The 24,490-nt window shown below is 39.6% G+C and overlaps 1 protein-coding gene across 1 annotated transcript in view; it reads left to right on the top strand.

Annotated features, from left to right (window-relative positions):
* The window catches only part of DDX10 (DEAD-box helicase 10), a gene marked incomplete at both ends in the record, with an annotated part of 201,187 nt that overhangs the window by 58,684 nt on the left and 118,013 nt on the right, over positions 1-24,490 (top strand). The window contains one exon of the mRNA XM_082001371.1: positions 5,317-5,785. Coding sequence (XP_081857497.1) covers positions 5,317-5,785 — 469 coding nt within the window. The remainder of the gene's footprint in view (positions 1-5,316; positions 5,786-24,490) is intronic.

The following is a 24,490-nucleotide window of genomic DNA, read 5'->3' as shown; positions in this document are numbered from 1 at the left end:
CTCATCCTGTCTTCTGAAAGCATTTTAAATGTTAGATGTAGATGTGGCATATATTGCAAGGCAAGTAATACACATTTCTTCTCTTGAAATAGCTTCAGGGAGTATTTAACCTTTTTCAGGCTATTTTAAATCTTTGTCTGAACCTGTGCTACAGTAAAAGAAATCACTGTGCTGTGTTTTCATGTGTTCAAATCATTCTGAAAAAGTTCACTAGTAGAATATGTCTTATATTTAGTAAAGGTAATAATTTAATATTAGAATGAAGCACTAACTTGTGTAAAATTGTTGTGCAGCAGTTCTGCAGAAGTGACCTCAGATTCTTTACAACTGGCTCATATTTCAAAAAGGACTGGAAGTCTTCTAGGTGCAGATTAGGAACTCTTATGAAACTTAAAAATTAAAAGATTATACTGGTCTTAAATTTCCTGTTTGTTTTGTGCAAGGACAGACTTTGCTCTAAGATGCTGCCTTTTTGAAGAGTTGAGAGACGTGCACAGCTTTTCACCCAATCTAAGTAGAGGCATAGTGAAGTCACCCTGTTAATGTAAACATACTCAAGATCTTTTTATAAGCATAATTAACAAACCTCGGAAAAGGCAGTATTTTAAGTTTCATACACCATTAATTTGAATTAGTTTTTTAAAATGTTTACTAATGTTTCATTTTCCTTATTCAATAGCAAAAAAGTGGTATTCCTCTTAATGCCATACAATGTTCTTTCTTTTTTTAACTTATTTCCTGAAAATAACAGGCAGCTTACTTTGAATTGAAGGTGGTACCTCAGCCATGTAGGTGTTTTGTTCAGTTACTGCTACACCTTCCCCAATCAAGTTAGGGAATGGTGATGTCTGGCCACCCCCGTTTCTGTTGATGAATAGAACTGTCAGCTGTACTTTCATTTAGGGTAGCAAAATAATCCATTATTTTCAGTATTGCTTTTAGAAGCTGATTTAAAATGTCTTTCTTGCTCGCTCCCAAGAAGTAATTGCATTTCACACCAAAATATGAAACAGGATTATATTTTGGTTTGTCAACTGAATTCATGTTGCCATTTTAAGGCTACTGTTGTCTGCAGACTATAATGTGGTGTTAGCATGTTTTCAGTGTTCTCTGTTAGAATTTATGAAATCTCACAAAATAACTGATTTTTGTCTGTCTTTATGAGGAAACCTTGCACATTTCTTATTCCAGAAAAGTGTGTGAATGCTAGCACTCAAATCAAAGCATAGATGTAACTTTAGTCGGAATAGGATTGTGGTCTGAGTGGCATTTAATGAATTAATGAAAACTGATATTGCCCTTTTTAGTTGATGGAAAGAAAAGCTGGTTAATATGTTCAGTTTTTTTAGTTTGACTGAACTCTAGATTCAGCAAATGATTAAGAAATAAATTCTAAAGAAACAGTTGAATCTTACAACATGAGGAAACTTTTAGCAGTAGTAGAATGTGTTTGTCCCAAATTGTTCTCCATTTGGAATATACTATAGAAAAGAGGCAATAATGAGCCAAAATGCTGACATTTCTTTGAGAAGTTATGTAATTAAAAGTTTTTGGGATTGTTTGTACACAACTTCATTTAAGCTTACCTACTATTACTTTCTTACCAAATTTGATGTTAATGCCTTCCTTCTCCCCTAGGTCTAAGGGCTGTATTCTTTTGGTTCAGATGTAATTTGAATTCTGATAGCACTGGTCTTTTTTGGTAGGGTTGCTAAGCAGTGTAGAAAAATTGGCTAATGCTAACTGATAATTAATTGTATGCAATTATTAAAGAAAGATGTCAGTGCAGAACAGCAGTCTGGTGGGTGGGATTTCATATTTGAATGAGGAAATCTGTGCTGAAGTCTCCTCCACATCATGCCTGCTCTTTTTGACCTATCTTTTTTTAACTTTTCCTATGGAGAGAGTAGTTTCTTTACCTTGTCAAGCTTTCCTCTGCAGCCCTTGACACAGTCCCCCACAACATCCTTCTCTCTAAACTGGAGAGATAAGGATTTGATGGGTGGTCTGTTTGGTGGATGAGGAATTGGTTGGATGATCACATCCACAGAGTAGTGGTCATCAATGTCCAGATGGAGATTGGTGCAGTGGTGTTCCTCAGGGGTCGGTATTGGGACCAGTACTTTTTAATGTCTTCATCAATGGCATAGTGGGATCGAGTGCACCCTCAGCAAGTTTGGAGGTGACACCAAGATGAGTGGTGTGGTTGACACGCCTGAGGGAGAGGATGCCATCCAGAGGAACCTGGACAAGCTCAAGGAATGGGCCTGTGTGAACCTCATGAAGTTCAACATGGCCAAGTACAGGGTTCTGCACCTGGGTCAGGGCAATCCCCAGTATCAATACAGGCTGGGTGGAGAATGCATTGAGAGCAGACCTAGATGAAAAGCTGGACATGAGCTGGCAATGTGTGCTCGCAGCCCAGAAGGCCAACCGCGTCCTGGGCTGAATAAAACACAGCGTGGCCAGCAGGTCAAGGGGGGTGATTCTGCCCCTCTATTCTGCTCTGGTGAGACCCGACCTGGAGTCCTGCGTCCAGCTCTGGAGCCCTAAGCACAGGGAAGACATGGACCTGTTGGAGCAGGTCCAGAGGAGGCCACAAAAATGATCAGAAGGATGGAACACCTCTTCTGTGAGGACAGGCTGAGAGACTGGGTGGTGTTCAGCCTGGAGAAGAGAAGCCTCTGGGGAAACCTTCTTGCAGCCTTTCAGTACTTAAAGGGTGCGTATCAGAAAGATGCGGACAGACTTTTTAGCAGGGTCTGTTGCGATAGGACAGGGAGTAATGTTTTTAAACCGAAAGAGGGTAGATTTTGACTAGATCTAAGGAAGAATGTTTTCACCATGAAGGTGGTGAACCACTGGCAGGGATTGCCCAGGGAGTTGGTAGGTGCCCCGTCCCTGGAAACATTCCAGTCAGGTTGGACGGGGCTCTGAGCAACCTGATCTGGTTGAAGATTTCCCTGCTCATTGCAGGGGGGTTGAACTAGATGACCTTTAAGTATTGCTCAACTATTCTAACCAACTATTATTGGTTGGACTATTTTATGGTCCTGATCTTTGATACTAGCTTTGGAAACGTGGAGGAGAAGCTGTGATAAAGTTGGAGTTTGCAACTCTACGCGTGTTTTTTCAATGTCTGTCTGCATGAGAAAGAGAACACACATTGCGTAGTTGCTGTGCTGTGCTACTGCTTGCAGTACTTTGTCAACGTTTGCCAGCCATACTTTCTGTAGAATAATGTGAAATCTGGAAAAATAAAACAGTGTTTCTTTTGTAAAGGATTTGTTTTGCCACTTCGATCCTCTTGCTGAAGAGATTGCACGTTCATTGACGTTGCAGCAGGCTCTTCACGCATGTTTTACCATGCTTATTCTTAAGGCCCAATTCCAGGTTTGAATCTTCTACAGCTGCTGCAGTGAAGCATTACATTTGTGTAGTTTGGTTATTTTTGTTTCAGTTAGTCAATAGGCCAAACTTTAACATGTAGTTTCATTGCCAAGGTAATGTGTTAGCTGTCAAACACTGAAACAAGTTTATGACTGCTGGTTGCTCCAATTTCAGTTCCCAAGTGTGCTGTGTTATCCTCTCAGCAGTGCGCTGTCAGTAAATGTGCAAAATACACTGGATGAAAACTGACTTTGATCTTTTTTTTCTTAGAACTCTCTTTGCTTTACTATTGCTGTTAATTGCTTATAGAAGAAATGTCTTGGGTTATCAGAAATACTTAAACAAAATTAAATTGATATATAGGCTTTATTTATTGAAGAATGTGTTCCTCATCCTAACAGTGTGGGCTGCTTTTTGGGTGCATGTCCACTTTTCAGTGTTTTAGCCTGTGGCAAGTACCAAAACTTCCCCATTTAACCACAGATGTGGTTGCGTTTGGTGTTTTTTGGGGGTTTTGTTGTTGTTTGTTTTTATGAGTTATTTAAACAGGGAGCCTCTCCTGTTGACTAGCCTGTCCCATTGGCAGTTCAAGGCCTTCTGGAGCCTACAGTCCACTCTTGCTGCTCTGCAATATGGTTTGAGTGCTTTATGGGCTGTTTGTAATGACATTTCCACCAGGGAGTATAGATTTGATTTTCCTCCTGTGACATAACTCAAGTGTTTTTATTCAAATCTGTATGGTGAAGAGGAGACGTAATGTTGTCTACTTGAAATGAGCAGCACAGAGGGGAGATATAGTGTTTAACTGCGTAATCTGAATCAAAAGAGACTGGTCTTTTGTATGTGTGGCTGCACATGTATATATGTAGGCTTTTTAGCTGGTTAAATGCTTTACTCCTTTGCTAAATATATGTACAAGCCCTGAGTATTGCAGACACTATCAGTTCTGTATTGTGTGTTTTTAAATGTAGCTGTGGTTGACATGTGTTCCTTGCACCGTACTGATGTCCCCTCACATATTTTATTCACCTAATGAGAAGGCTCATGAAGTCTGAGAGAGACTTAAATACTGTGTTTTTGAGTTTGGATTTGACAGGGTCAGTTGTAATAATAGTGGGCAATTATGAAGTTTACTGAAGTCAAATGCTCTTTTGGAGACAGAGTATTTGTTTCCATGCAGTGCTCTCCAGTATTGTTGATATACAGTATTTTTACTTTTTGGCTAATTTTTGACCCTTCATGTATAGAGTATTAATATAACTTTGACTTGGCATGAATGGGTAAAATAATAGTATTTTATTGGCACTGCTGGTTACATATGCAATGAAGGTAAAGCCTTGCTGTAGAGGGATATAGGCAGGTGAGATTTCCTTTGAGGGAGAAATGTCTCTCCCTTAGCTTTTTCTGCAATTAGTCATTTCTCCACAGTGTATTTGTTCTTATAGTCTTTCTATCACTGTGATATGATGATGGGGATAATGGTCCTGGGTGCACTTCTAGCAGTGAAGGACACTGACAAAGAACAGTACTATCTCAGTCCTTGACATGACATCTGTGTATCTTCAATACCAAATTACATTGGTGTTTCTTCCACCATATTTTACTGTGAATCATAGATGCTTTGTTCATCTCTACAGCTTTTCAGATTCTTCGTTGCTTTCTTTTGTTGGAGGATTTGTAACTGTTCTTGAGAGTTCTCAGTTACTTCATCTTCCTTGATCTCCCAATGTTCACTTGCGTTTTTCACCCTAGATTGTCCTGTGGTAGGCTAAGTATTGTTTTATAAATATATTGGTCAAAATGTATCAATCTGAATTACCATAATTAAAATTGAATCACTTGAGCCAGCAATGAGAGCTTCCAATTTAGTCAGCTTTACTATATCTACCTTTGAGTTTAATTTCTTTGTTTAATTCCATGCTTTAGATCACTTGGTCTTGCAATGGCGCCTCGTGTGAGATTTCTTCAAAAAGTTCGGAAACAGCTGTGTGCAAATGAGGCAGCTGATGGGATGGATCGCTTGAAGGAGGCAGAGCAAAATAAAAATACCATCTCCTCATTAAACAATGAAGGAGTAGAGAAATGTGGAACTAATCTCAGTGGAAAGCTATCTGTTAACAAAACAAAGGAAAAAGAGAGAAGGAAAGAAGCTGAGGAATGTTCTGCTTCCAGTGAAGGTGCTGAGGAGAGTGATGAGTCTGAGGATGAATCAAAAGAGGTATCTGAGGAGGATGAAAAAGAAGTTCCTGTACCAAGCAGTGTTCCAAACCCAGTATGCATGCAGTTCTTCGAAGATGACGATGATGATGACGATGATGATACTAAAGATCTTGATTTGCTGACAGTGAAGCGACGGAATGTTTTTGGTGTGGAAGCTAAAGATAATCCAGCACCAGTAAGTTCACTTTATAATAAAGCTTATCAATCTTAATGATTTTATATTGGACATCCTCGAAGAAAGGAAGAGAGGAAAAGAAAAAATTCTGCTTTTAGCAGAGTACTTGATTGAAGTCAGATGTGTTGTACATATGTATCAGAAGTCAGAATTGCTCCCAAAAGATAAGTGATGTGACTTACGCTTTTATAATTTTATGTTATTAGCAGAAAGTAATTTTATTTGCATAATGAATATCCTTGTAGTTGTTTAAATTTATGAATAACATGATTTGAATACCTGGGAAATTTGGACAGGTTTAATTCTTATCACTTACTAATTTGCATGTGCCTCTGAAGTAGCTGCCACTGTTTATGGCACTGGGAACTAAATTGCAATGCATGATGAGCCACCTCCCGATACAAATTGTAATAAATAATCTTTTCAAACCGTGATTTTTACTTTCAACAGGACCTTTGTTATTAGGAATTGAGCCAGTATTAGAGAGAGAGAGTGCGTGTGCTTCTTGTGAAGCATTGTTATAAAGGGTTATTAAAAGTATTCATGTAGATCTTTCATTTCCTTGGCGAGTAGCTTTATAATTCAGCATTTCTCTGTGCTTGGTGTTCTGAGAAATGTTGCTTTCATTTAATCTTTAAATACAATGTTATAGTAAGGATGGTTTTGTTTTTTAAAAAATTATTTCTATAAAGCAGATTTGGTATGTGCATATTGTGAATTTTTTGTGTATCCTTTGCTATCTAGCAACTGAATCGCTGTAGTAAAGAGATCCAAATGAAATAGCCATCTGCTTCAGCAAGATGTTTTTCTAAACTCATATGCATGCAAGGGGAGCCTCCTGTTAAGCAAAGTATTTATTTTCCCAACTGGTATTTTAAATCTTTCTTTTTCTGTGCTGTTATTTAGCAGCACAGGGCACTTGTCGTGAACTTACTCCAATTGGCCCACTAGCTGCATTTATAAGCAGCATCTTTCCTGTAGTATTTAGTGAAGTGTTATAAACTAGTTTTATCAGCTAACTTTGTCAAAGATGAGCAGTTGCACAGTAACCTAACGACTGCCTGTGCTTTCTCCTCTACTCTGAGGAGGCTGCTGCAGGTTGCCATCTTGTCCCAGAACTATGGGAGGAGGATGCTCCTGGAATTACCTTTCTGTTCCTGTTACTCTAAACCTGAGATGTCCTGCCTGGCACAGCCATTGCCTGGCAGTAGCTTATATTTATTAATAAATTTCAGTTTCATGTAGAAAAGATATTGCTGTTTAAAAAATGAAGTAAAAGATTTCTGCCTCAGTTAAAGAATGATGTTCTCACAGCTTTCATATTGCTCCCCCAGTTTTCCATGATGAAATAGACAATTTCATGTTGCTTTTGTATGTTGGAAAGTGAATTGGGAAATTTTGTTCAGGAAATCGTACAAGGAGAAATTTTGATGTAAAGGAATGAACAAAAGAAATTTTATGAAACATACCAGTCATTTGGAACCTGACTGGGTAATCTTTTAACAGTTTTTTAGTGTTAAACATTTATAGGTTAGTTAATGCTCAGGCAAGTCAGACATTACTTTCAATGATTCACATTGATAAACAGCAGTAAGGGTTAGTGGTTTGTACTTGTTGTGCAAGAGTGGAAGACCTTGTATCACCTGAATCCTCTTGTATGTGGGGGTATAATAATGAAATATTTAGTTATTCTTCTAAGCAGCTGTGAACAAAAAAGTAAAAGTTTCAAGATCTGTATCATGAAGAACTGAAATATAATTTAAATAATCTCCTATAGAAATGTCTGGGATAATAATAATAACTGGGAACTACTCTTGATTGATGCATATGGTAGAGTGGTGTTTATTACCTTATGTTCTTGTGAAAATTATTAATAAATTGTGGAATACTTTAAATTTGAAGTTTCTATTTTCAGTAGGAATAAGAGAATAAGAGAAAAAAGGTATACATCACTAACCATGTATTGTCTTTTAATGTTTTGGTATACAAATACACATAATGGAAATTACATAGAAAGATTCAGGCATTGTGCATCTTTTATTTCATGTGTATGCCTCAGCACCACATTTTGTGGATGTTGAAAACAAATCGATAACTTGAAACACTTTTAATATTTTTTTTTCCCCCCCATTTGTTTATTTTCTGGATAAAAGTTTTGAAGTTGTTATCATTGCATTAAAGTAGATCGGTTCACACCTAAAGAATTAGAAAGAACCGGTTCCTCTGGGGTGCGAGAAGCACCGAGCACTGTGAGTGCAGCTTTCCTGTTGCGTGTTTAGAGTGCCCTTCTAGGGAGGACTCGGCAACCAGTTTGACTACAGCGTATGGGATCATGGCTGCGTTTCTAGGCTGAAGCAATGCATTAATAAATAGTATCAAATGCTGCAGAGAGTCGAGCAGTATGAACATAGAGTGTGTACTTGACTGGATCAGTTATGAGTTTTTTAAAAAAAAGTATTCTGTGTGCTAAATAAGGTGGGAGTCCTGTGGAAACATGAGTATGTGATCATCTAATTGGGAGATTATGAGTATGCCCACAAAGGTTGAATTCAGTTTGCATTTATGCTTTTAATGTCTGTGATTGATTTTGCAGTTTCACAATTCTTATATTATGATCACTGTTGACAGCAAAACAGTCCCGCTGTGATTGTTGAGCTTTAGGATGTTTTTGTAAATGGAAACATCACATTCAGCTTCAGTTTCTGAATAGCTGTTGTTAGAGGCAGTATGGCTTCCTCATCCTTGTGTATTCCCTCGCCCCTCCAGTGGAAGAAGGAGGAAGAGGAGGTGTTAGGCTGGCTCCAAGTATCCTGTGTGGTGGTGTGAGCCCACCCCACCTGACCTTGGCGCACAGGTGGGGTGGGCTCACCCATCTTCGTAACAATGGAAAGGGACTGGGCAAAAAACCAGGGGTTACTTAAACTGATGGTGGAGTAGAAGGGGATTTGTGTGACTCTTTTAGAACATTTAGCTTCTGTTGAATGTCCATGGTACCCAACCTAACAGTGAAAGGTGGGTCATGGTGTGAAGTGAGACACATCCAATGTTAGTTCCTTTAATAGCATGACTTCAGCTGGATTCCGCTCTTTCCTCTTTCCCTTTCTTAGTGTGGCCCTTGACCGCGTGTGTACTCTGTCATTTTGTGACAACAGATACAAAGAAAAACCTGTTCTCTCTGTACTGCTGTATAAAAGGAGAAACCCTGGGTAAAGTGAAAGACCTTGGCAGATGTTACAATTCTGTTATGAGCTTCTAATCTCGTTTTTAAAGACATACTCACTAGCTGCCCTGTTTATGAATTTTACTTAAATATGTCAGGATTTTTAGCTGGTGATATAACTCATGGGGCTTATTTAGAAGTACAATGTTCTTATGCATAAAAAGAAGGTCAGCTATATGCACAGAGCTATTAGCAGATATGCAGTATTTAGCTGTTAACATTATGGAAATTATTTGTTTAAAGTGCATTTAACAATATTAACAGTATTGATGTTGCAAAGACTGTAAGTACTCCCTGGTTACAAACTTTGGTTTTTTTCACGCTAATTTTATGAATTGGTTGTTGCATTTGGAAATGCAAAGGCTATATTTCTTAAACTTCAATCATTATTTATTTTGAGAAGTAAGATTAAGGCTATAGTATTTTTTCTCATTTTTGTTTATACTTTAATTTTAGTCATCTTGTCAGACATATCACATACTGTCAGGCTTGTCTCCTGCTATTGAATTTTCTGGTTTAGGATAGAGACTATTAAACTACTGAGTTCTTAAGATTGCTGTGACTTCTTCCCTGTTCCCCCATCTCTTGATTTATAGAGCCTTAAAACTTTTCAAGTGGGGCACTTACTGGCTGCTTGGAACACTGTAGTAAGCATAAGCTTACAGAGGGCTGCCTTAAACAGTACTTGCAGATGCCTTGGAGGTAGTCTGGACTCTCGAAGAGCCTGCCGTTTGATTACTGTGGCTATGGAGGGAAATTATTTTATATGTCATGATTCTGTCTCAGCTAACTGGCTTGCCTTGTAATCCAGTAATATTGCATAGAGTGTCATTTTCTTACACTTCCCAGACACATGAACACTGTAAACTGAAATATTATCATCTGGATATGTACATGTTTATAAAAGCAGGAGAGAACAGACAAGGGTAAATCTCCTTCGTTAGAGGTGACGAGGGAGTCTATGCCAAGAAGCAGAGAGTGATAGCTGGACTTTACACAGAAAACGTATCAAGGAAACGTAATTCAGTGTGCACCAAAGTGAGGACATAGTCCTCTAGAATTTTATTCTGTGATGTTGAGAAGAAAGCTTCTTACCACTCAGAGAAATCAAAATTAATTTCCAGAGTTGTGATTCATCTTGATTGCTTCTCTTACATTGGCTTTTCATCCTGAATGGGGTCTCTCTCCTTCTGTTCCATGTTATGAGACAGATTTTTCATCAATCTTGTGTTTATATACTGCTTTTTCTGTGTGAAGCATCTTCTCATTCCTCTTACTATCTCTAATTCTTATGCTTTCATATTAATTTACATTAAATGTGTGACTTTGTCTCCACGGTGCTTTTCAGGGGAGTGGCGAGACAGAAAATACCCAAAGGAGGGAAGAAGCAATGGAGTGAGCTGGTTGACTCTGGTAGTGGCATTGTGTCCAGGAGAAGAAAGCTGCTCTGGGCATCCCACTAGCTATAAAAAGAACATTATTCCCTGTAGATATGTTGCAAAGCTAGCACTCTGGCAGAGAAAATACAGAAGTTACTTGTTTTTAAGTTAAATAAAAGTCAGTACTGTGATGCATTATATACCATAAATTCTCCTTCCTACAGAACGTTAAGTGCCTTAGGTTCTCAGCCTAGTAACAGTGTGCCTCTGCATTTCTAGTTGAATTATAGCAAGTCATGACTTTTATGAAGTACAAAATATTTGCATACAAGTGAAGTAGGCTTACATTTGGATATTAGCCAAAGTGCTTCAAGAATACAGTGTTATGAAGAAATATCTTTTATCAGCTGTGAGTGGAAATGAAACCTGCTGACGGTACCTCAAGCTACTTTATGCACAGCAGCTAACACAGAATGCATTCTACAGAGTGGATGGAAAATTTTAAAGAAATCACATTTTCTTTCCGTGTAATTTCAGTAGCTTAAGTAAAACCAAAACTTTTGTTTTAAGAATGTCTGTGATGTCCAGTTATATTATATTCTATGTAATTTAAAAAAGTCTTGTCATTCAGGAGTGCTTCTGCAAGCTACACAAAGGACAGAGTAAAAACATTTCTCTATGTTCTTGGACAACTTTTGCTCTTGATATTTGCAGGGATGTTCATTCCGCTGGCTTTATTATTTTTAAGTAGAGCATGCATGACTGACTGGGTTAAACTGTGTAACAGAGGCTTTTCAGACAGTCCTTTGTAAAAAAACATAATTCACATTAAACTCCAGATCCATAGATCTCTTACTGTTTTAATCTTTCTTCATTGCTCTTTCATGTTAGCTGCTTTAGCACCCTGCTGTCTGCTCCACATCCGTCTTCAGATTTCTCTCTAATGGTTTCTATTTCAATTATTTTTCTTAGCTACTTAATAAAAACTTCTGTAGTGTATGAAAAAATGGCTGTAAATATTTGAGTTTCTTGCACTTTTAAGGCAGCATTCCAGATATTTGTATCAATCCCTGTGATGTTTAGGAAAACTGGAAAATCTGTAGGATTAAAATTCTTCCTGAGTTACTGGTAGGCTATATATTTAAAATAAATGGTGCTATATATCTCTTAAGGTATGTGTGCAGCATAAAATGGTAATCCTAAATATTTTTAATAATTTTAAAAATCTGGACAGAAAGTATAATTTAGAAATTCTATTTTAATATCTGCCCCTATCACAGATCTTAGCTTTCCGTATCATAAGCTACAGAGTACATAATTCTGATGTGCTGGGCTTAGCTTCTGTGAAAAGCTTTATATTTCAAAGTGCTTTTGAACCATTGTGGACTGTGGTATTTTTGATGTCCACAGTCCCATCTTCTGGGCCTTTGTTGCTTTTGTAAATAAGAATCCGGCATAGAGAGATGCCACATATGGGTGACTTGCTTTGAACAGTTGCGTTGCAGCTCTTTGAGAAGTATCTTCTCTTTGAGCCAGGAAAGACTTCATCAGGTCTGATGGGACTTGTTCACAAGCCAGTGGCTTTGCCAGCTGGTTGCAACGTGCCGCTTGTCTTCTAGAGCAAGGGGTGTTCACTAGTTAGTAGCCACTGTAGCATACTCCTGAACAAAGCGGTGACACCTTTATATTTCAGTTACTGAAGCTGTGGGTTAAAAAAAATCCTTAATTTCATATGCCATGTGAAGCAGCCTCACAAGTCATCTTCACTCTGCTGAAGTATCACATCATTTGCTGTCCTGACAAGAGGAAGCTATTTTGCAAAGTGTTTCTGTGGCTAATGTGTATGAAGTACTTTGAAACTCATGTTTAACTGTGTAAGTGGTGAACCTGTTCTTCAGCGAAGATCTTGCTGGTGGATATAGATGGTTTGTGCAGTGCAGAGTGATGTGTGCAGGCTAGGCTGTTACTTACACACTCAGGTTTCAGCGTCTGGTGCAAGGAGGCACGTTTTGTCTTGTGATTGAATAGACCTGAAATGACAGAGATGCGTGGTCTTGTATCTCAAGAAATATTAGGATACTGTATGATTTAAAATGATTCACTAAAATACTATTCATTAAATACTTCTAGTAGGTTACTCAAGCCTGCTGTAATACCCTTAGTTTTAATTGTGCTTAATCACTGATTTATAGCCATATTTAATATATTGCAGCAGTTTCATAGATGAGTGTGAGCCAAATACTCTGCATTAAAACTGCCTAGTTGTAATCATTATTCTCTGAATCCATGGGATTTGTAAATTGTAAAATGCCACAATTTCCTTTAAAATCATTAGTGCCTGAATGCTTGCTGAGTGATGGCATTGGAAGTATTTATAACTATGACATAGGTTTTGGATAAGTGATTTTCCAGAAGCTGAGTGCTAAAATTGTGAAATGCTACTGGAAATTATACAGCACTAATTTTTAAAGGAAATGCTGCTTCCTGAAATAGTAGTAAAGCAGACCTACTAACAAATACATATCTGGAGTCTCCTGACTAGTTAAAATTGAGAAAATGAGAATTATTCTTTATTGTATATGTGAATGTCTCCTCTGATACAGACATCTGCTACTGTAAGAATTACTTAACAAACTACTCATGCACATTTTAAACAATATTTTGGGGCAAGCTTCTGAATTCGTATCTGAGCTGTGTGATTTTTAGCTGGAACTGTTTGATAATTATGGGGGAAAAAATTTTGTGGTTTTGGTGATGATTCATCAGCTGTTAGCTAAAATGACTCTCTGGGTAATTCATTACAGTATCACTAACATGCAAATTGTGATTTAATGACTATTTTAAAAAGGAAAAATGTGTGTAGTACACTGTTTCCAAATAGTTACCTGCTGACTGACCAGGAACTAGGCCAGTGATCACAGAAAATCTGCTTGTTTACATGGAGCTGATGCTCCTTGTTTCCATGAGACTTTGATTTGTTCCAACTGAGAAGAGTTGTGGAGTTGGTGGGAACAGCAGGGAGGGAGTCTCTTACCTTCTGTAGGCTGGGTGCTCCACTCTCCATCTCAGGTAAAGAAACAGCTACTGCCTCTGAGGATAAAAATCTCTTAAAGGACCTTTGCTTTGAATGAGTGAAAGAAAATTAAAACAGTTAAGGCCAGAGCCGCTAGCTTTATTTCAGTCAGAAATAAATGAATCACAGAATCACAGAATCACTTAAGGTTGGAAAGGACCTTCAAGATCATCAAGTCCAACCGTTAATCCAGCGCCACCGTGTTCCCTAAACCATGTCTTGAAGCCAAGAACAAACATCCACATGTTTTTTGAACACTTCCAGAGATGGCGACTCCTGGGCAGCCTGTTCCAATGCCTGACCACCCTCTTGGTGAAGAAGTTTTTCCTAATATCCAATCTAAACCTCCCCTGGTGCAACTTGAGGCCACTTCCTCTCGTCCTATTGCTGGTTACTTGGGAGAAGAGACCAGCGCCCTTGTCGCCACAACCGCCTTTCAGGTAGTTGTAGAGAGCGATAAGGTCTCCCCTCAGCCTCCTCTTCTCCAGACTAAACAACCCCAGTTCTCTCAGCCGCTCCTCATAAGACTTGTGCTTCATATTTATACTTATATGAAGTATAAATCGCCTTTAGGCCAGCCTGGTGGGGATGTCTTAGAGGTCTTCCCATCCCTCATTATCTACACCACGCTGCTGCTGTGGTAGCTCTCTGCTTATTTCAACGCAGCGTTGTTCCTCTCCTTTGCCTGAGCTGCATGTGGGTTTGTTCTTCCAGCGGGAAATCTTATCTAGCTGGTGCTCACCAGATCAAGAGAGACCACTTTGCCTGCTCCTTATGGCCCTTTTTGAATGGGCATTTCTAGTATGTACAGCTCTTAGAGCAGTTTAGAAACAGTGTTGGAAGAAGGAGGTGCACTGTAAAAGAAAGCTCCATAAATAGTTGTGACAGAAGCTATCGGGACTGATGTCAAGAGGCGATTGAAGGGAGAAAGGAGGGATAAGGTGAGAGACCAGAGCAGAAAGGCCATAGTTTTGTACAGAGATGACAAATGCATGAGGCGTCTTTCCATCCTGATCCTTGGGAAGCCCATGGGATACTGTCAGCAGATTCCTGTCGCTCTTAATGTCATGTTTCATGAAAATTTATACTACCTCTTTTGCGCTGATTTTTTTAAAAACACGTGTTAGTGTGTTGCTCGCTACCACAATTTAGAATATTGACTACTCATCTGGTATGTGATTTTTCCCTCCCTTCCCTTCCTTCCAGCTCTTTAGTGCTACAGTAGTTACATTTTATTGATGTAAAGGGAAGCGGTCATCTGCTCTGACTTCCCTGGATATCATAACCCTGATACCTTACTCTGTCACTCCTCTATTGAATGCAAAAATTCAGATTTTACTTAAGTGCGTCTTTCAAAAGGCATCCTGTCTGGATCTGAAGACACAAAGAGATTCAAAATCCACCACTACTAGTATTTTTTTCCAGTGGTTTTAAATTATTTTTGCTTGTTGCCTTAAAGAGATGAGTATGTGATTGAAAAATAAAGACAGCAGAGGACATAAGAGGACTGCAGCTGAAAATAAAGGTATTCCAGCAAATATTCCTTTGATGTGCAAGAGAGACTTTATTTTAGCACACAGGGGAATGTGAGAAGAAAATGCGGTACTGTTACGGAGGAGGTGAATGATTATATTGATATAAATTAAAAATGCAATGTGCAAATGCAAATTAAGTTAGCATTTAACTTAGGGATGCTTTGTTACTGAATATTATCAAATGTTGCAAGTAATTTGGAAGGCATCCCATAGTTCCTTAGGTATGGAAAAGATGGTTGATGAAGGTTGAATATTTTGACTAACTGGACTTGAGTCAAATTTCTGCTCCTTGCTGGTTCAAATATTATAATTAGCTTAACAAGACAAGACTTAAAATAAAAGTTTTATATACCACCTCTGCAGGTAATTTTTCTTTCATGGGTTTAAAGATCAGCATTTACTCTAAGCTGAGGGAATGTTATGTTTTCATTAGCCAGTTTTGTTCTTGTGGCTGTACTCTCACAATCCTTTTTTAATGTGTGAAATTTAAAGCATAAATTACTTTGACTTCTCTCCATTTTCAAGAAGTATTTTATTCTTCTTAGTGTAGCAAAATTTTTCAGTGGGTCATTGAAGCTAATCAATCTTGATATTTCTCTGTTACTGCTAATCTTCTTTTATGGTTGGAAAACACATCTTCATATTTTATTTTAACTTTGGACACTTTTTAACCATTTATGAGCAATAGTAGTCTTCTAAAACATTTCATGATGTACTGTCAAACAGCCGCCAGTCATTAAAACTAAGACAGCTCTGATGGAATATTTACTGAGTAAATTGCGAAGACCCTAATAAGCAAATAGTGGTGTGAGAAATGCTGAATTCTTCTAGTGAAAAAACATTGGAGAATTGAAATGTAATCATAGAACCATAGAATGCTTTAGGTTGGAAGGAACTTTAAAGGTCTTCTAGTTCCAACTGTCCTGTCATAGGGACACCTTCCACTAGACAAGGTTCCTCAAAGTCCCATGCAACACTTGAACACTTCCATGGGTGGGGCATCCACCACTTCTCTGAGTGACCTGTGCCAGTGCCTCACTACCTCCATAGTGAAGAATTTCTTCCTTATATCTAGTCTAAATCGATCCTCTTTCAGTTCAAAGCCATCACCCCTTGTCCTTTCACTGCATGCCCTTGTAAAAAGGCCCTCTCCAGCTTTCTGGTAGGCCCCCTTCAAGTACAGGAAGGCTGCTATAAGACCTCTTTGGAGTCTTTTCCAGGATGAACAACCCCAACTCTCTCAGTGTGTCTTCGCAGGAGAGGTGTTCCATCCCTCTGATCACTTCTGTGGCCCTCCTCTGGACGTGCTCCAACAGGTCCATGCCTTTCCTGTGCTGAAGGCTCCAGAGCTGGATGCAGTACTGCAGGTGGGGTCTCACCAGAGCAGAGCAGAGGGGCAGAATTGCCTCCCTTGACTTGCTGGCCATGCTTCGTTGGATGCAGCCCAGGATGCGGTTTGCCTTCTGGACCGTGAGCGCACATTTCTGGCTCATGTTCAGTTTTTCATCCACCAGTATCCCCAAGCCCTTCTCGGCAGGACTGCTCTCAATCCCTGCATCCCCCAGCCTGTACTAATACCAGGGGTTGCCCCAGCCCAGGTGCAGGACCCTGCCCTTGGCCTTGTTGAACTTCATGAGGTTCACATGGGTCCACTTCTCAAGCCTCTCCAGGTCCCTCTGGATGACATCCCTTCCCTCCAGCGTGTCAGCTGCACCACTCAGCTTGGTGTTGTCTGCAAACTTGCTGAGGGTGCCCTCGATCCCACTGTCTATGCCTCTGATGAAGATATTAAACAGTGCCGGTCCCAATACGGACCCCTGAGAACACCATTCATCACTGGTCTCCACCAGTAATTTTAGGTTGAGTCTTTCCATCATGTGTGAGCATCTCAAGGAAACAGAAGTCTTGGCATGTTCTTTTCAATTTGTACTTTAGTTGCTGAAATAACAGTTAAAAGGAATTTCAAATGCTGCTGTTGTTATGTACTCACCTTAATATAGTGCAAATGCTGTGGTCTCTGAAATGGGTAGGGCTGTTCTGGCACCCACACTATCCTAGTGTTGGGTAGGTGGTAACTGATGATGTTGAAAACTGATTTTGCCTGTCCATTTTCTGTGGGTCTTCAGCTAGGTGAATTTTTTGCCTGTGTGGCTGTACAAGCCTACCAGCATATTCTCTTGTACTGGAACTTCTTGGCCATAATATCTGCAGAGCCAGTCAATTCTCAGATAGTTTGAAAAAATATGTAAATCGGAGCTGTACTTAATTTACATTTCCATTGTGTGCCTCTTTGAACATTAGGAGGGAATTTAGAAAAGGGCACATTCTCTGCTAGTGCAGGGTATTTGCTACCAAGTTGACATAGCAACTGATATATCAGTTAGATAAGAATACCTAAGAAGATACTACCCCCTTATGGTGAAGGAGAAGGGACTTAGGGAGGAGGCTCTTTGGGGCATTTGACTTTTGCGAGGGTGAGGCAGGTGACAGACTGGAAATCCTTTTTTTTCCAGTTGTTTGTCTTTGCCTGGACAGGGCGGTAGCTGTGTCCCCGGGGGAGGGGGACAGCCTGCTGCCGCTGCCGTCAGAGGCTCCTGCGGGCAGGGCGGGGGCTTCGTCGGGCGAGTCACAGCTGCCGCCACCGGGCCCAAGGTGGAAGTGCCTGTCCTGGTTTCAGCTGGGATAGAGTTAATTTTCTTCACAGAAGCTAGCGTGAGGCTGTGCTTTGGGTTTGGGATGAAAAAATGTTGATAATGTGCTGATGTTTTGGGTTCTTGCTGAGCAGTCAAGGACAGTCCAGCTTCTCGTGCTGGCCTGCCAGCGGGAAGTTGGGGGTGCACGGGGAGCTGGGAGGGGACACAGCCAGGACAGCTGACCCACGCTGGCCGGAGGGATATTCCGTACCATATGATGTCACACTCGGTATATAAAGCAGGAATGGAGAAGGAGAAAGGGATGGAGGGATGTTTGGAGTGATGGCGTCTGTCTTCCCAAGAAACCATTACGTGTGATGGGGCCCTGCTTCCCTGGAGATGGCTGAACCCCTGCCTGCCTGTGGGGAGTGGTGAATGGATTCCTTGTTTTGCTTTGCTTGTGTGCCCAGCTTTTGCTTTACCTATTAAACTGTCTTTATCTCAACCTATGAGTTTTTTCACTTTCACTCTTCCAATTCTCTCCCCCATCCTACTGTGTGGGATTGAGCAAGCGGCTGCGTGGGGCCTAGTTGCGGGCTGGGGTTAAACCACAACAGTGCCAAAACTGGCACTTGGCCTCTGCTGCTAATGGGATTGAGCCACACTGATAGTAAACATGTATCCTTCCTTGTGTCTCACCTCTGTCTGCTGATTTAGTTTTTACCAGGAACGGAATGCTGCAGCATTCCCCCTGTCCCGAAGGAGTGACTTTGTTGTGTGACTTGTGGTGGGTTCTGTGGTAACTCTGAAAATACTCACGCAGTTAGATACGGGGAATTAATGGCAAGGATTTTAGTGTCTGAACTGGAGGAACAGATAGTTGTACTGTTGCTTCTCTCTCTCTCTGAATGTAAGGAGGAAGCTAGGTCAAATCCACAAAAAATAGCCAAAGCATTTTTCATGCACATATAACTGTGTCTAAATAAAGCTTTTACAGCTGAAGAACTATTATTAATCTGAGAAATTCAGTGCTTCTAAAAGACATATTCCCAACTAAATTAGTTCTCATTTTTGCAGCAGGAAGGCTCAAATCTACATTAAAGTATTTTTATCAAAAACAGATTAAATATAAATTCAGATGGAAGTTGTATAGAGGTACATATTTAGCAGGTTAATGTTTATATTAAATATTCAAGCTTTTAAATCTGGATTATTGATCAAAGTGTTCTTTACTTTGCATGTATTTCAGATAGTCTTCAGTGATACTTATGTAGGGTTTCAGAGGACTTGGGTTGTGTTGGGGTGTAACCTAGAGCTCAGTACCTGCACAGAAGGACCATAGGAAACACTGTGTGTGAAAAAGTGTGTCTGAGGTTGGCTTTCAAGAAATAGAGTGTGTACATCCTCAAAGGAGAAGAGAGTAATGTATCAGTTTGGGGTGGTAAGGGGGAAGGGAAAGTGTAAGCTAGGCTAATAATGTTGCTACAAAATCATTAAAATACAACTATTAAATTTCTAAATGCTACATTTACTAAATTTGTTTCAAGAGTAACCCCAAACTTTCATATTCTTAATTCTCTTTGGCACTTTTGATAAACTCCTTTAGACTTTCATGCTCCTTGAAATGTGGTGGGCATTTGTGATTCATTAAAAAAAGTGCCATATGTTGCTGGAAGCCGTGAATATATTTGTGAAGAGATACAAAGCTCTTAAAGCTCAAAAGTATCTTTATAGGTATCAGTGACCGGGGTTTACCTTGGAAATGTTATTGGGGTAGCTCAGTGTAATAACAAACCAGTTGTTCAGGTATGGGTAACATGAAGTTTTTCGCAAGTATAGCTGTGTGTTTGGGTGTAGTGACATTAACGTAGGGTGATTTAAGTTCTTCAGTCATGAGAGATTATATAGTGGTTAGGGAAGTTTAAAGTGGTGGGAGAAACCTAGGTTATTGTTTTTAACTGTGAACCTGTAACCTGTTTGTTTTCCTGTATTTGGTTTGTTAATTCTGAGCATATGCCATGATCTCCTTTTCCATGGTATGCAAAAATACTGTTTTTTGTTACACATAGTTTGCTTAAAATTCATTGAGCGGTTCTGTGTACATTGATGTCCGGTGTTTGTGAAGCCCCTGTTGCTTGCATTTGCAAAATGATGGAAAACTGTTGAAGGTCAAAGCTTATGTCTCATGATAACCTGTAATGTGAATATGAACAGTGCATTTGGGCTTTTTAAACTTATCCTTTCCTTTTTTATTTATTCTTTGTGTATATCTTAACAAGGAAAAGCTTTGGCTTTTATCTTTGAAGTGCTCTGAAAGCAGGACTTCCTATCTTGCCTAGATTGATGAATTATAACTCAGTTTCATTGTCTTGAGACAGACTTTTGCCGTTCTCTTACCTTCAGCCGAGGGGCTGAAATCTATCAGCAAGAGCAGTTTAGGGCTATCTGTCATCTGCCTTTTCAAACTGTCCTTCCTGAGATCCTGCTGGAGCTCCTGCACACGCCGTGTTCACAGCCTAAAAGGACTTGGTACAAAATAGAAATTCAGCACTTGTGCTGTGAGACCTGGGGCATCTGAATGTCAAACTCTATCTGATGAAATTGCATTCTTCTCCTGCTTTAATGGGATTGCGAGGATAATACAGTTTAAATTTACAGTTGTTATAAGGGTAAGGTCAGCAAGTACATCAGAGATAAATTGGAATTGACCCTGTTTTCTTTTCACTTGAGCTAATTTACTGACTTAATAGGCTACCAGTTGCTCTGGATTCAGTTTATGACTAAGTTGTGTGACAGGTTGGGTTGTCTTAAAGTTTTTTTTTTTTTTTTTAAATGGATTATATGACTATATATGACTTGTATACATAAAATATTTAACCCTTATATATATAAGGGTTATTTAACCCATGTATATAATGTATGAAGATAAAATGTCTTATATAAAACATTCATTTATAAATATTTCATATATATAAAAATTCATATATGTCTGTGTATATATATGTATGTCTGTATATATGAAAAAGATGCCGCCTGAATACTTCTACCTCCAATGTCTTCCCCAGGAAACCTTATTGTTGAGTCCCTGAACTCATCACATTTTGTATGGGATTAATTTTGCTAATGTTTTCACAGAATCAAAGAATCATTATTAAGATTGGAAAAGACCTTTAAGATTATCAAGTCCAACCATCAACCCAACACCACCATGCCCACTAAACCATGTCGTGAAGTGCCACATCTACACGTTTTTTGAATACTTCCAGTGATGGTGACTCTGCCACCTCCCTAGGTAGCCTATTCCAATGTTTGATCACCCTCTCAGTAAAGAAATTTTTCCTGATATCTAGTCTAAACCTCTGTTGGTGCAATTTGAGGCCATTTCCTCTCATCCTATCGCTAGTTACTTGGGAGAAGAGACCAGCACCCACCTCGCCACAACTCCCTTTCAGGTAGTTGTAGAGAGTGATAAGGTCTCCTCTCAGCCTCCTCTTCTCCAGACTGAACTACCCCAGTTCCCTCAGCCGCTCCTTGTAAGACTTGTTCTTCAGACCCCTCACCAGCTTTGTTGCCCTTCTTTGGCCATGCTCAAGCACCTCAGCGTCCTTCTTGTAGAGAGGGCCCAAAACTGAACACAGTGTTTGAGGTGCAGCCTCACCAGTGCCAAGTACAGGGGCACAGTCACTTCCCTACTCCTGCTGGCCACACTATTTCTGATACAGCTGGTCTTTGTGGCCACCTGGGCACACTGCTGGCTCATATTCAGCTGTCTGTCAACCAGCACCCCCAGGTTCTTTTCCACCGGGCAGCTCTCCAGCCACTCCTCCCCAAGCCTGTAGCATTGCATAGGGTTGTTGTGATCGAAGTGCAGGACCCGGCACTTGGCCTTATTAAAGCTCATAGAGTTGACCTCAGCCCATCGATCCAGCCTGTCCAGATCCCTCTGCAGAGCCCTCCTACCCTCCAGCAGATCAACACTCCCACCCAACTTGGTGTCATCTGCAGACTTCCTGAGAAATATAAGTGGCAAGAGTCTGATGATTAACATTTTGATTTTTGTGGTATTTCTTACTGTCTCAGCTAGGAGTACCAGGGTTTTGTGATCATCTGGAACCTGCCCTGTTTTAGAAGGCAAATGGCAAAGGCTGCAGAGAAGCAGGGTACACCTCTCTCCCAGGCAACATTTGTATTGTATTTCATACAATGCTTATAGGATAAACTTAATGTTGTACAGGAGCTGTGCCTCGCTTTATGTCCCCCTTCTTCCTTACTTCCTCTGTGTTGTTTTTCTTTCTGTTAGTGCTGACTCTATCACAAATGCAGGAGTTAGCTGACTTGGGAGGAGGAATTTCTCACCAATCAGATAGATAATTTCTCACCAGCAGAAAGATAATCTGCTGACTCTCCCAGCTCTGTGTTTATTCTGAAATGTTGGTTGTTAGATTTTCAGGAAAGACAATGAGTTGATACCATCTTGAGCTCATTTTTGGAAGTAATCAAGGCTGGATGCAAAGATTTCCTGTTCATACCAGGGAACAGTGGTAGGAGTTCCTGAACCACTTTTCAGGAGTAATTGTAGCAACATAAGGAATCCAGTTGGTAGGATTCAGGTTGAGATGAAGATGTAGGTTGAGATGCTGGAGGATAATGTTTATGTTATGGCTGTGTATGGTAATGAGTAGCTAGACTTGAGGAAAACCAGGTCATCCCTTTTGGGTTATTCAACCTACATGGTTTCCTTCAGTCTAAGTGTTTATGGTTAGTAGTTGGAACTTTGGCATATGCCCCCTGTGCATCAGGAGCGGCAGAAGAAGTCACCTAACTATTGCTTACTGTTAGCTCTAATTACTTAGAGGGAGGGAAGGTATTTGGGTTTTTTGATTTTGTTTTGTTCTAGGCAAATTTCAGGGAAGGTATTGGTCAAGCAAAAGGCTTATATAATAGTAATACAAGCAAAAGGATATGAGGAATAGTAGACTTTAGGAGAGAAGGCAGAAACACACTGATATGTAAACAGAAATGTGAGTTTACAATTTAGAACTTTTTACTTCTTGTGGAACATGAGTTAATTTAAAACGTATGAATTGTTAATACTTCACCTTTTTATTGTATTCCTTATTTTGCGTTGGATATGCTAATGGCAGTTAAGCTAGTGAAACCTACTTCTGTTCTTCAAGCTGCTGCAGTTGTCAGACATTATTTTGTGACCATCTGTCACTTTTAATATTGTGTTGGCAAACCCCCAAACTGGTAATGAAGAAATGAATTCTAAGATCTGAATGGGCTGTGCTTGTATCAGAAAGCTTTGGTGGCTAGCAAAGCTAGCACAACAAAGACTGGGTCTAGACTAATTAGGCTATTCTAATATATGGGTTGTTCATGAAAGCACTTAAAACTTTAGTTGAAAGAATCTACAAACAAACAACAACAAAAAACCCCAACAAAAAACCCAAGAATTCCTTCTTGAGATTCAAATTGAGAAGTATTGCTAATCCCAGCTGTGTAATCGGAGCAATGTGCCAGCTGTCCCAGACCTGGATTTGACAGCTGACTGCTGTAGGCAGAGCGATGAGTGGTAGACAACATGAGAGATCATTTTTCATGCTGTCTGGGGGAGAAAAAAACACATAAAATATTTTTTTTTTTAATGGTTGCTCAGTACAGAATGAGAAAACACTGAGGCAGCAGAAGCACCAGCGTCCCTTCCTCACCACACAGGCATTGCCACACTGAGAGCAGCAAAGTGCTGCATTGAATCAGTGTGTTTTTTTGGCAGATGAGCTGTTCAGTTCTTGAAGATATGAAATAGGATATTTTTCTTTTTCAGTGTTTTGAAGGCATTGAGATACATGGGTTATGGTGGATGAAATGTTCTGGGTAGGCTCAGAAGGTGAGAAAAGGTAACTGCTTTCTTCAGAAGGAGAGAGAGAAAGTTTGCTTTAGGAAGCGTTACAGACCTTTCTGCATGGCCTGGGTCACCCAAACTTTCTGGCCCTTTTGCAAAGTGTTTAACATGTGTGCTTAAGCGTAAATCGTTATTCCTGTAAGTGCATTCATAGATTCACAGGTGCACATCTAAATTATTTGTCTTTAGTCACCTGTGAAAAGAAGACAGTATATTTTTGAGGGGATAAATCACAGCTATTTTTGGAGTGCTCAGATGATTGCAATGATGGAAGCCACATAGGTTCTGGCATAAAACCCCTGCATTTTACCAGGTAGGGCCTCTGTGCTGGATGCATTGCATTCTGTGGTGGCAACGGCCATGTGCTCCAGAGCTGGGTGGCTTCAATGGACGTGGTAAAAACTAATACTTCTAGTTCTTGGGAAAATTTCAGCATACCATTATTTTTTAATTGTGTTTAACCAAAAAAAAAAAAAAAAAAAAAAAGCCAGCAAAACCCAACAGCTGATGATATTCTTAAATTGGAGACTGTTTCCCTCTACACTTCTCTCATATGAAGGAAATCTCTCAAACTTTAATTTCAAGAAAAATGATTTGCTAAAAAATACCTGTTTGATTCCATAAGAATTCCAGAGCATTCACTTTTATCTTTATTGGTTAGAAATAAAGATGAAGAGAAAGAGGTTGAACAAATGCCTTTTGCAGATTTTTTTTTTCCTCTTAGGAGATATTATTATAGCCAAGTACCCTGTAGTTCTATAAAGTGTAATGCTTTTTTGATCAAACCAAATTCTTGGTTTCTTCTCACTACCTGTGCATGAGTTTCACAATCTAATTACATATTATATGAAAAAGAACTTCCTACCTTCTAGCTCAATTGTGACTTTTTAATTTCATATAATATCTTGTTCTTGTACTATGAAACAGAGTGCACCTCTGCACTTACTATATGCATTTTTT

The sequence above is a fragment of the Phaethon aethereus genome (assembly GCF_964289735.1).
Source record: "Phaethon aethereus genome assembly, chromosome: 1".
In the NCBI taxonomy this organism is placed as follows: Eukaryota; Metazoa; Chordata; class Aves; order Phaethontiformes; family Phaethontidae; genus Phaethon; species Phaethon aethereus.
Note: the sequence above shows the minus strand (reverse complement) of the source record. Positions and strands in the feature narration are given on the sequence as shown.